A 13,806-nucleotide genomic window follows, 5' to 3' on the forward strand; every position below is an offset into this window, starting at 1 on the left:
AAAACACATTTAAACCTATTTTAATATGTTACCAAGTCTTTGTAAACCGTCGGTATTATCTTTAAACTTACCCATCTAATCAGATTATACACAAATAGACAGATTTATTTGAACGAAAATTCCCACAAAAAGTTTGAAAAGCTCGGTTTAATAAAAGTTAAGACCGAAAATTGAAACGCCAATAAAGCCGTGCGACCGATTGTAGAACTATTTAGTAGTGCATATTTCACGAGAAAACCGTGTTCATTTCACCAGTCTATGGTGCTGTTTACTTGTAATCGAATTTATTCGAAGGTTTTTGTAATAAACGTAGACCGTTTGAAGCGTAGATCGATTTACAGGTACGAAATTATGGTACACCGTTTATCAGCCTATGTTTTTTGTCCAATCACCGAAGGTTTCATTATTTAAAACGTTAGCCGAAATTCTTTACAACTTATGTACCAGCTAGGGCCGAACTACAACGCCCGTTTATGACGATAACATTTTTTTTATTTTGCTGCAGTTTTATACGCGTGAATGCTCCTACTGGCTTTCTGTTAAAGATCGCTTATCAAAACCTTTCTACATTCAACGCAACCAACTTTCAAACTGTGTATAGTACACAGTTTACATACATTACAGTAAATTAGGCCTACAGCTTTATAACACTTTTATAACAGCTTTTATTTTGCTGCAGTTTGCAGAAATCTTCGAGACGCGTGAACGCTCATAGGTTTTCTATTATTGCTGTATTACTATATTAACAATATTGGTTATTTTAATAATATCAGTGCATTTTACTTATAATATTGGCCAACATTGCATTTCTCCTATTGCAAGGGAGAGATATAAACGTGTAATATTTTCCTTTCATTGTTGTTGTTTGTCATGACCAAACACTTTTTAAATAAATTTTCTAAAAACCTATATAAATACCACAACTTCTCGATATTGCTACCTATGACGTTTTGAAATGTAAACAAAATTGTGTATTGGTTTTCTATTATTACTATATTAATAAAATTGATTATTCTAAGAATATCAGTGCATTTTACTTCTAATATTGGCCAATATTGCACTTCTCCTATTGCAGGGGGAAAATATAAACATCTTTTCCATTCATTATTGCTTATTGTTGTATATAATAACACCCACACCCAGTACATTACAGCTACCATTGCAGTTATCCTATTGCACTGCAGAGCCATTTGATTGCTAATATTGCATTTCTCAACCATCAGTACCCTTTATTTTTTTGCCAATGTCTCTGGCCATCTCTTTGGTCGTGGGCTGTATGACAGTGGAATTTCTAGTATTACATATAAAGGTATGGACTACAGTCATATTACATATAAAGGTGTGGACTACAGTAATATTACATATAAAGGTGTGGACCACAGTAATATGACATATATAGGTGTGGACTACAGTAATATTACATATATACGGTAGTTTAGTAATAAGGTATGAACTTGATCACTAAACAGTACATTTACAAATTATAAAAATAAGAGTACGAAACCTTCATCATCGACTCCTCTGTTCATATCGACGGTCCAATCAGCATCCCACTTCCAGCCCTCAGGTAATTCCATGTCCTCCTTAGAGGGCATGGTGTCATTCAACTAAAAAAATAGGGTGACACTAGAGAAGTGTCATGATTCAATTGCAGTCTATAGATATTAGGTTTAAAACTTTCCAGAAGAGATTGCTTACCCAATACTAGTATAAAAATCTTTTATATCCAACGAAAGTAAAAAGTTAACATTAGAATCAGTAGCAGTAACACGTTAGTTTGATTGAACGAAATTCTGTATTTAGCTCTCTCTCCCTTTCTCTCAATCTCTTCGGTGACACTGACAGAGATAGTTGAAGTACAAGAATTTTTTACATAGCGGAAAGAAAAGAAAATTGGCCAAAACACCCCTTGCATCTTATAATATTCGTACGGTAGGTTGTATTTTCTTCTGGAAGGTTCACTTGAACTAGCCAACAGATGCGCACACAAGTTTATAAGATTAAATACATCCAGTATAGTAGTGACAACGTAAATGCATGTTACCTGCGCAAACACAAGTTTATAAGATTAAATACATCCAGTATAGTAGTGACAACGTAAATGCATGTTACCTGCGCAAACACAAGTTTATAAGATTAAATACATCCAGTATAGTAGTGACAACGTAAATGCATGTTACCTGCGCAAACACAAGTTTATAAGATTAAATACATCCAGTATAGTAGTGACAACGTAAATGCATGTTACCTGCGCAAACACAAGTTTATAAGATTAAATACATCCAGTATAGTAGTGACAACGTAAATGCATGTTACCTGCGCAAACACAAGTTTATAAGATTAAATACATCCAGTATAGTAGTGACAACGTAAATGCATGTTACCTGCGCAAACACAAGTTTATAAGATTAAATACATCCAGTATAGTAGTGACAACGTAAATGCATGTTACCTGCGCAAACACAAGTTTATAAGATTAAATACATCCAGTATAGTAGTGACAACGTAAATGCATGTTACCTGCGCAAAAAAATAAAAAAATTAACTTTGCCAAAGACCACGTCGAAGATCAATTTTTGTTTAATTTCTTGGAAAGAGCGCTAGCATTTTCAGTTTCAGATGTTAGCAGTTTCAGTTTCAGAAGCTAGCAGTTTCAGAAGCTAGCAGTTTCAGAAGCTAGCAGTTTCAGGTAGAATTAACAGCAAACAGAAAAGGAAAAAATTGATATTACAGTAAAACTGGGCAAGGAACCATAAGCTTTTAGTGTGACAACAAAAATGAATGCGTATGATATCACGATGAGACTCATATGAGAAGTTGTTTGCTCTTCCAGCCATAGCCACACCAGTGCCTTACATATTGATGAGACAAACAAAGATGGGCCCGGGTGTTATGTAAAGGTTACAGTACTAAAATTACTCTCACACGCTATTGTTACAGCATAAGCGCGTCTCAGTGCTATTGCTTTGTCACTGTAAACAGTTGTATAAGGCAACATGTAAACTTACAGCATCTGTCCAGAAAACTTTGGCATGGCTCCAGGAAGTTCCAGGCAATCTTGTATGCAACTCAAAGACATCTTCTATGAAAGTGTTGTGACCGGCGTCTCTGTTGTAGAGGAGGCTGAGCTCTGGGCTGACCACCCAGTCATCTGCCCATGCCCAACCAGGAGGAGGCTGGAAGTTATCCTTCTCGAGCTTCAGCTCACCTGTGCTGTCTGACCATTTTGGACGTGTCATAGCTGGCCCTCTGGTTACCCATTTCCCAAGAAGAGCCACTTGGTTTTCATACTGAAAGCATGGAAATAGCTGAATAAGATCTGAGAAACATTATTGTGAGCAGTTATCTACTCCTACAGATCTTTGTATATAATGTAGACGCTCCTATAATGTAAATTCTACATAACGTAAAGAATTCCATACAACGTAAAGTGTTAAGTCAGTGCAAATTTTCAAATACGATTTGAAAATTCACTTTATCACTTGCCGCAGAAAGAGAGAGAGGGAGAGAGAGAGAAAGAGCTCGTATAGGGATCTCTCTATTATATATACACTACTGAATGCCCGGCAATGCCTGGGTAATAAAAAAGTCTTTGAACAGAAAATTTATTTTTATTGAGCATATACAACAGTTACCATTTTAACTTTTACTTCATATCATGAGATGTGTTTTTTGTGTAGTTGGTATGAATTGAGAGAAAAAATAAAACAACAGTAAAGGTTTTCAAACTTTTTCAAACAACTGTAACTTTTAAATTTCATATCATGAAAGAAGTGTTTTGTTGAAATAAACTAGGAGGAAAAATAAAACTGTAAAAGCGTTCAAATGTAAATGTGAAATAATTAGCAAGTAATAGCCAAATGTAGTCTGTTTTGCTACGACTTCAATCAAAAATTATTTGGTATACAATTATGTGATTTTAGTTCGTTTCAGTGTTGGCACCATAAGGCGAAAATATCGTATAGAGTGGTATATAAACCCATAGTAATTATCTAATGCAAACACCCGGTAAAAATGATCAAAATCATCATAATTAAAGAACAGTAAAAAAACAATATGTTAACCTCAGTAATTATAGTATACAATAACTTCAGTTCATTTTGTGGTTATGATCTGCAAGAAAATGTAACATTACAACGTGCTACATGCAAAATGTACCATTAAGAGTTTTTACCTTCGAGACAAACATGTAAAATAAACGCTGAATATAACTTAAATAAATCTAGCTTACTAAGCACATACTTGTAGGATGTTTTAGTATGCATTTTAGTAAGTTTCAAACTTTGAACTAAAATTTTATCACTTATCCGTTTGCAAATCCGTTTTTACCATAACGGATAACGCTGAACTGACATGGCGAGCAACGTATATCTTTTAATAACGTATATAATCAGTACACAAATCGCCAAACTTTAATTTTGAGAGAAATTTTTGTTGATATCGTATGGCGAAAAAACAAATTCGCTTTAGTATGACGAGGACGAAAAAGCATTGTTTTCTAAAGTTAAGCGAAAAATATTTTATAACAGGGGCATCGTAACCCGCAGGAGCAGTGCATCAATTAATACGTCATTTGGTGTGTGAAATCGGGAAAAGGGTGTACAGCATATAATAAGAGCAATGGAATCATAAGAGCCTTCATAAACTTGTGGTTAGATGATTGGTTTACAAATGTGCAGTTGCAATCTTCGTGAGTTCAAATCCAGCCAACTATAGCTGGACAGACCGATTCACAGAATCACAGACACAGATTTATTTATGTTAAAGTACCATGACAATATAGTTCATCGTTAGAGACTGTCAGGTGTATCGACAGAGCACAGAAAATAGCTAACCACGGAATAGTTATGAAATACTGCGACCAGTCGATTTAGTAGTGCAGGCTTTGGAGTGTCGATATACCAAGCTTAATGCCTTGAGTTTTCGGGTAGACGAAAACGCTTTTATCTTAACCTCGAACACAGACAACGGATAGAACCCAGGCAACGAATAGAACCCAGGCAACGGATAGAACCCAGGCGACGGATAGAACCCAGGCGACGAATAGAACCCAGGCGTCGGATAGACAAATGGTCAGACAGACAGACAGACACCGCTCCTAATACGTATAGTAAAGCTACGGTATATTTTTGTTTTGCTTTATTTTAGACATATAAAATATGTTGCAATATCTTTCCCTTGCAGAGTAAATATGACTGTGTAGAAAAAAACGAAAAGAACCGATTTTAATTGACATTGAAGGTGTAAAATTACCGTATTCACGAACCACAAACCGAGTAAAATTGATAAAATGTAAAATAAACGTGTTGATACAAACCATTAATGCTGCAGTTGTTGTACACTCCTGTACAGTTGCTGTACACTCCTGTACAGTTGTACAGTTGTACAGTTGTACAGCTGTACACTCCTGTACACTGCTGCAGTTGCTGTACACTCCTGTACAGTTCCTCAACTTAAATAAGTGAAGTCTAGTTTATTTACTTTGTATGGCTAAAGGAGTTTGGAAAGATCCTGGAATGGTTTAAGCAGTTTACATGTATTGTACTCTCCTTATAACGTAAAATCTCTATTCTAAACATATTCTGGAATGGATTATTTATGTTGTAGGAGCGTCAACTGTATAAGTGTACTAAGCTCAGCATACAAGCATAATGTATAAACAATCTATATATATATTTCTCAAAGTATGTCAGTGTGTCGTATGTCTGTCTGCATTCCGGCTATAGCTATTATTAGAATAGCCAGCTGGGCAACAATGCAGGCAATGTCATTGCCTACCGGCATTTGAAGCTTACTAACTAGGTTAGTGGAATTTGTAATTGGCAATGTTCCAGGCTAATAGCTTGAAAGTTACAGTTGTTTGACAAAGTTTTAAAACTACAGTTTTTTTCATTTTTCTCTTAATTTATTCCAACTACACAAAACACTTTTCTCATGATATGTAGTTTGAAAGTTAGAATAGTAAATGTTGTTATATGTTAAATACAAATCAATTTTCTGTCCAGACCTTTTTATTACCCGGGCAACGCCGGGTAGCACAGCTAGTTATATATATATGATACAGGATTTATCATATACATATTTATATTACTATATATAATAATATATATACTATATATTATATAATAGGTATCAAGATATACATTATTATATACAGACATATAATAATATATATCTTGTAGCATTTAATGTATACTGTTAATGCTACAGAATATCCCATCTCGAGATACTTAGAGAGCTCAATAAGAAACTGTTTTTAATAGGAGAAGGAGTTACATAAAATCATATTAGAATCTCTATTGCAAACACTTTTCCATGTACAACAATGTCAATGCAATCCGCTGTAGTGCCCTATCAAAACAGTAAGAGATGCATTATCTACACGCATCTACACGTATCCTACCGTTTCAGCCATGACCACAACTTTCTCCGTCTGCGCCTTGGACCATTGATCTTCATACTTTTTCTTCCCCATCCAAAACTTCACTCTTAGTTTGGCCGGAATCTGCCACTTGCTAGCACCTTTGTTACCTGGATACTGCAACATGTATAGTGATGCTATGTAGCGGTAACAGTTGCGTGCAAAGATTATTACCGATCAGCTTGCACTCCAAAGCAAATTAAATATCTAGAAATGATTTAATCGTGAGTTTTATCAGTGAAATAGACAAATAAAACAAGGACAAATAAGGGTGAGTGTGCTGGCATGTAAATTTAGTTGTGTATAAAAATTGATTGACTTCTGAATTGATGGTCAAGTTAAGCATAGAAGTTGTCTAACCTTGAGTATGATAGTCATATCCTTGGCACATGATTTGCCGCTGTGTCCATTAGGAGAATACATGATCTCATGAGCTGGCAACCTGAAGTACGCCTTACGCTTGTTACCAACCAGCATCCAGACAAACACATCCGGAATACTGTCCTGAGGCTGCCAAACACAAAAGAAACTGATTAGGAGTGCATCAATGCACATGCAGTTGTTTATGTGGAAAAGCTCAAAACACTTGTCAAACACTAAAGAGAGCACAACTCCAGGCAAAGTGACTTTACAATTTTACAGCGCTAGAAACATTATGGCTTAGAAGATGGCTAATGAGATTATGTCAAGACTAGAATAACAGGCTGATGGCAGGTGGCAGATAATGGCAGGCTGCAGTCCAAAAAGATTCTAAACCTACTTCTACAGTTTGGGCTTTTAAGGTCTCGCGCACTGTGCCGAGCTCTGTTAGAATTTCAGCCACTTCAGGGTCTTTTCGCTTGATCTTTTCCATATCCTCAAGAACAAATTGCAGTTCTGCTTGTCTTGTGCTTCTCATGAGCTTATCTAATTCATTTTCCAGCTGCGCTCCTTGCGGGATTGGCAGCGGCTGACTGCAAACACAAAAACACTCTGATGCACCTGAATAAAACACAATTTCACCAAATTATATCAATTAATTAACAAAACAACTCCAAAGCTTGTAAAAGCTAGGGGATATATTGTAAAATGTATCACTAACAAGCAGCAAAGGTCGAGAATAGTGTTACTGAACTGCATCCCATTCAATTACTCTGTTAGGGTTTTGACCTGTGCAGTACTGTATTGTCAAGTCTCAGACCTGTGCAGTACTGTATTGTCAAGTCTCAGACCTGTGCAGTACTGTATTGTCAAGTCTCAGACCTACCAAACAATCACTATGTTCCCATGACGTGCATGATGCCCAAGTTATCCGCATCATGAAAACGACAGAAATCTTCAAGATAAGCGAGTTTTGCTATTCACAAATCTTTATTGAATCCATCATGCTTGCGAATGATGGAAACTGCACTCGCAATTCATGCGCATTAAAATATCATCGCACAAGCTATTCCATTCTAAACATTCTTCAGTAGTTTTTATTTCATTATGAGCCGTTGAATGGCTAAAATGCTGCAAAGCGTGACAAGAATGTGTCACTAATTATTGACCTATGGGGTCAACAAGTAGTGACACAGTCTAGTCTGGTTACCAAAACGCTAGCGTTAAATGCACGTGCATGGAGGGAATGTCAATAGAAACAATTGCACGGTAACTCAACATGAGCACAACTCCAAATGCACATCATGCGTGTCATGGAAACACGACTACTGCTAAGTCTCAGACCTGTCAAACACTGCATTGCTGTCTCAGACCTGTCAAACACTGCATTGCTGTCTCAGACCTGTCAAACACTGCATTGCTGTCTCAGACCTGCCAAGTACTGCATTGTTAAGTCTCAAACCTGTCAAACACTGCATTGCTGTCTCAGACCTGCCAAACACTGCATTGCTGTCTCAGACCTGTCAAACACTGCATTGCTGTCTCAGACCTGCCAAACACTGCATTGCTGTCTCAGACCTGTCAAACACTGCATTGCTGTCTCAGACCTGTCAAACACTGCATTTCTGTCTCAGACCTGTCAAACACTGCATTGCTGTCTCAGACCTGCCAAGTACTGCATTGTTAAGTCTCAAACCTGTCAAACACTGCATTGCTGTCTCATACCTGTCAAACACTGCATGGCTGTCTCATACCTGTCAAACACTGCATTGCTGTCTCAGACCTGTCAAACACTGCATTGCTTTCTCAGACCTGCCAAACACTGCATTGCTGTCTCAGACCTGTCAAACACTGCATTGCTGTCTCAGACCTGTCAAACACTGCATTGCTGTCTCAGACCTGCCAAACACTGCATGGCTGTCTCAGACCTGCCAAGTACTGCATTGTTAAGTCTCAGACCTGTCAAACATTGCATTGCTGTCTCATACCTGTCAAACACTGCATTACTGTCTCATACCTGTCAAACACTGCATTGCTGTCTCGGATCTGTCAAGCGCCGTGCCGCTGCTGATCGGTTTAGCCCGAGGTCAGCAATATCAGAACAGAGAAGGGCAATGACACTGTTGCAACATTGTGGATACTTACGCAATCTTCTCAGCCAGCTCATCCATGAGGGAGTAAAGCATGCTCTTCACTTCAATTTCAGGCAAGTTGGCTTTCTGAGCCGTCTTCACCTTCTGGAACCTCGTGTCCTGCGCAGAAGAAATTTTAAGAAAATTTACCCCAACTCATTATGATAACCTGGTGACCGATATGCATCACTTAACTTGTATATGCTGCATTTTATAATTAGGCCTTTACTTGCTAAGTTTTCCTAAAGCTTGGTTTCCATATCGGTGATGACACCATAGTGGCAATTATGTGGTGACCTTCATTTATTCAGCGCATTTTGGAAAAGTCTTGTTTGCGTCTCCATTGCAAAAAGTTGGGACAACGTTTAACTCTACCAATCACAGCTGAGAGCTGTCCATGTCAGCTGTCTATGGTACTCGGAGCATAGGCTTGCGTGTCATCACAGCAGTCTGGCAAGTATGTTGCTGGTACATGTGGCCTACATGGAGGCCAACCTCTAAGTAGGTGAATTATTGCATTTCGTCCAATGACCTCATAAAATGACTCAGTTACGACCTGTGAGCAAGACCCCCTACCATGCTTTATTGGCATATGAACAGGAGTAGACAATTACTAATACTTAAACGAACAGCCCATAAAACATGACATGCCACAAAATCTTTTATTCAGTTCTTCCACACTAATAAACCTGGCAATCTTATAAAAAGCTTGGAATGTTTGATGTTTGAGTAACAAGTGAACTAGAGCAAGTCAGTCCTTGTACCCACCATCATGTCAACCAATGCCCACATCATGTTTACTGTGTCGTGTCGGAAAGTGATATCTTCCCAGAAAGACTCAACGGCGATACATGGCTTGTTATTTTCCCATGGCAAGAAATTGTACCGACACCCGTCAAACACTGCATTTGTAGGTTGAGTGCAAGAGGCAGTGGGGAGTACTGTGTCATCTAGTTTGTTCCCGTATGTACCTGTGTATGCAAAGATGGGTATGCAGCATTCAAAGACAGACACGGGATTTAATGTAAATATTTGTGCAATTTACTAAAGCAGCAGTAAAATCTCACACTAGTTTGTCAAGGTAACAGCTAGCTATCCAGCCTAATGTTAAACACCTACGTGTAAATACTGCCTTTTGTTACTAATATAGTCACGAGCATCAAAGCATGAATGACCTGAGCTCATCAAATCACTAAATGGCAGCAACAGAGGGACGAGTATAACTGGAGTGGCTCAGAACCTGGTCACATGACGGGGAATTTTCTGTTTTTGTCTAATATTTAATATCTCATGCGAAATCTTATCAATTTTTTCGAGATTTATATTTTTTTATACATTTCTCTATTTTTCTATACATTTTCCAAATACCTCTCTGTGTACAATAATCTTATGCAAGATTCTGCAACTATTTATGCACATTTTTGCATAGTATCTTATCTTATATTTCTTAACAGTATTGGGTTATTAGTAGTGGGTTATTGCAATATTGCTGTGATAGAATATAGCATTGTGGCCAGTGTCTAATATTAATCATGATACATGATTAAATGCAACTGGGCATGTGCAAGACATGTGACAAAAACAGAAAATTCCCCCGTCAAGTGACCAGATTCTGAGCCACTCCAGTTATACTCGTCCACAACAGAGAACAGGCATTTGTGACTCACCTACGCTCACTTCAAATTCAACTGGGGCGTCCGTGTCACAGATCATTGTAGCTTCAAGAAAGGCGACATTCAACACAAACTTGTGTCGCCTCATGTACTTAGAGACTCTCGTAAGATCCTCAACATCTATATCGCTTACAGGCACCTCTGGCTTGTCCTCCAGGGCGGTCTTGAGCTCCACAAGGATACGACCTCTGTAGGCAACACCCTCTCCCTTCAAGCAAACCCCAATAAGGATAGCCTCTAGTCAGTTACTGCGGATCTTTTCATAAAAACTAATTTGGGCAAGATTAACCCAGTTTTCAAAGTTGTTATCACTGAAGCAAGAGAATTTACCTTGAAGAGACCAATATGACTATAACCAGGCAGCATTTTCTGAAAATGACAGCGCCTAAAATGTGTTTTATTGATAGCCAAGGCAACAGAAGGATTTCTTAAAAACATTGCCACCGATTGGAAGAATGATTGGTGCGCTGATATTCAAACTTTCAAATCTATGAAAGCCATTCTGTTAAAGACTGAATATCTGTCCGCTGCAGCGCCATGCTATCACAGTGAGAAACACCTCTGATGTACCAGTACTTTTCTTACCTTATAGAATTAGTCTAAAAACATTTTCAGACTGTTTTTAACGTTTAACAAATAATGACAGTTGACAAAACAGAAACAGCATGTGCAGATATGAGAATGTGCGCTGACTGCAACTAATTCTACTGCTGACTTACAGTTCCTCTGTTGAGTGCTTCAAAGTCATCACCAAGTTCAGAGAACTCTCGTGTGGAGCCATAAAAGTTTACATAGCACGGGCCAAAGGTCGGCAGATAACCTACAAAACAAAATGACCGCCTCGTTTCAAGAGAAACGATCAGAAAATTATTTTAATAAAACCAAACTTTGAAGAACAGAAGCTTATAAGCGGGCTCACTCATCCTCTGTAATTTTTTAGTATGATGACAAAAAAAAATTGTTTTATAAAATGTAATGATCCAAAAGTATTCATAAACCTATACGAATATTGATGAGATATTGAAATTATTCACTCGCTCAGCTAGCCTGTAAATTGAACAGCCTGGCAGCAAAATGGAAGTAAAAAAATCTACTGCTGAAAACCAAAAAATGATTATTTATCTCCCATTGAGAGCCAAATGATACCAGTCAAGAAATCATGATTTACATAAAGAAATTATGATTTAGACAAAAAGTCATTGTTTTTGCCAAAGATTTGATAACTGCTAACATATTAGATCTCAGCTTGCAGAGTTTACAATCTTTTCCTATAGACACTCAGACACTGACACGAAAATTACACTAATAATAACAACAGTAATAATAATAACACTAATAATGATAACACTAATAGTAATAACGCTAATAGTAATAACGCTGATAGTAATAACGCTGATAGTAATAACGCTGATAGTAATAACGCTGATAGTAATAACGCTGATAGTAATAACGCTGATAATAATAACGCTAATAGTAATAACGCTAATAGTAATAACGCTGATAGTAATAACGCTGATAGTAATAACGCTGATAGTAATAACGCTGATAGTAATAACGCTGATAGTAATAACGCTGATAGTAATAACGCTGATAGTAATAACGCTGATAGTAATAACGCTGATAGTAATAACGCTGATAGTAATAACGCTGATAGTAATAACGCTGATAGTAATAACGCTGATAGTAATAACGCTGATAGTAATAACGCTGATAGTAATAACGCTGATAGTAATAACGCTGATAGTAATAACGCTGATAGTAATAACGCTGATAGTAATAACACTGATAATAATAACACTGACAGTAATAACACTGATAGTAATAACACTGGTAGTAATAACACTAATAGTAATAACACTAATAGTAATAACACCGATAGTAATAACACCGATAGTAATAACATTAATAGTAATAACACTAGTAGTAATAACACTAGTAGTAATAACACCGATAGTAATAACACCGATAGTAATAACACCGATAGTAATAACACTAATAGTAATAACACTAGTAGTAATAACACTAATAGTAATAACACTGATAGTAATAGCACTAATAGTAAAGCCTGGTTTCCATATGACAGCGCAATGATCGCGCGCTGCCCAGTGATCGTGCGTAATGCATTTCTTGGGCCGCGAGGCAGCGTTTCCATATCGCGCGTAAGCTCCATGCTTGCATTGGACAGGGTGGATATTTTCCTTACTTTTTCGTAGGAGAGACATATTTCTTCGGAAAAACAGACCTCCGTTGCGAAATTACGCTGTCATATAAAAATCAGGCTTACTCTTTCGTACGGGAGACCGATTTCTTCGGAACGAAGCCCTTCGCTAGAATTGTGGGATAGGTTGAAAAGGTCTAGCGGTGTATTGTGGGAGACATAATCGCACGCACCCATCGCAAGGATCCATTCTGTTGGATACTTGCGATCAGCGCACGTCGCGCGACCGTCGTGCGTTGACGTTTCCATATCACAACTGGCCTACGCATGACGTCGTGCGCCTTGTTGCGCGCCTTGCGCTGTCATATGGAAACCAGGCTTGATAGCACTAATAGTAATAACACTAATAGTAATAACACTGATAGTAATAACACTAATAGTAATAACGCTAATAGTAATAACGCTAATAGTAATAACACTAATAGTAAAAACGCTGATAGTAATAACGCTGATAGTAATAACGCTGATAGTAATAACGCTGATAGTACTAACGCTGATAGTAATAACGCTGATAGTAATAACGCTGATAGTAATAACGCTGATAGTAATAACGCTAATAGTAAAAACGCTGATAGTAATAACGCTGATAGTAATAACGCTGATAGTAATAAAGCTGATAGTACTAACGCTGATAGTAATAACGATGATAGTAATAACGCTGATAGTAATAACGCTGAGCGAAATAATGCTAATAGTAATAACGCTAATAGTAATAACACTAATAGTAATAACACTAATAGTAATCACGCATCAAACTGTGGAAAGCCGTAGAAAGCAAAAAGCATGATGCAAGCAAAGAGTGACAAGCAAGAATAAGCAGTCAATGATTGAGGGAGCTGTTAGCCAGCATGCTAAGGCTGATAAGTGATTAGCCTAAGAAAACAGTTAGACAGCGACAGGGTTGAACTATTATTTCAGAAACACATTTTAGATGGTTTTCTCAGCTGCAAGTAAATAAAACCCACAAACGCTCAGACAAATCGGAAGAGATGGTGGTGGTGT

At 37.4% G+C, this 13,806-nt stretch overlaps 1 protein-coding gene across 3 annotated transcripts in view; it reads right to left on the minus strand.

The window, feature by feature from the left end:
* LOC137393553 (myoferlin-like) overlaps window positions 1-13,806 on the minus strand; it is a 72,872-nt gene that overhangs the window by 36,284 nt on the left and 22,782 nt on the right. For all 3 annotated transcript variants that reach the window (XM_068080151.1, XM_068080152.1, XM_068080150.1), the window contains exons 15-23: window positions 11,306-11,406; window positions 10,581-10,794; window positions 9,682-9,884; window positions 8,927-9,033; window positions 7,182-7,374; window positions 6,782-6,931; window positions 6,404-6,538; window positions 3,009-3,290; window positions 1,505-1,607 (exon numbers count right to left, since the gene is read on the minus strand). In XM_068080151.1, the coding sequence (XP_067936252.1) occupies window positions 1,505-1,607; window positions 3,009-3,290; window positions 6,404-6,538; window positions 6,782-6,931; window positions 7,182-7,374; window positions 8,927-9,033; window positions 9,682-9,884; window positions 10,581-10,794; window positions 11,306-11,406 (1,488 nt within the window). The remainder of the gene's footprint in view (window positions 1-1,504; window positions 1,608-3,008; window positions 3,291-6,403; window positions 6,539-6,781; window positions 6,932-7,181; window positions 7,375-8,926; window positions 9,034-9,681; window positions 9,885-10,580; window positions 10,795-11,305; window positions 11,407-13,806) is intronic.

The sequence above is a fragment of the Watersipora subatra genome, chromosome 4 (genome assembly GCF_963576615.1).
Source record: "Watersipora subatra chromosome 4, tzWatSuba1.1, whole genome shotgun sequence".
NCBI classification, from domain to species: Eukaryota; Metazoa; Bryozoa; class Gymnolaemata; order Cheilostomatida; family Watersiporidae; genus Watersipora; species Watersipora subatra.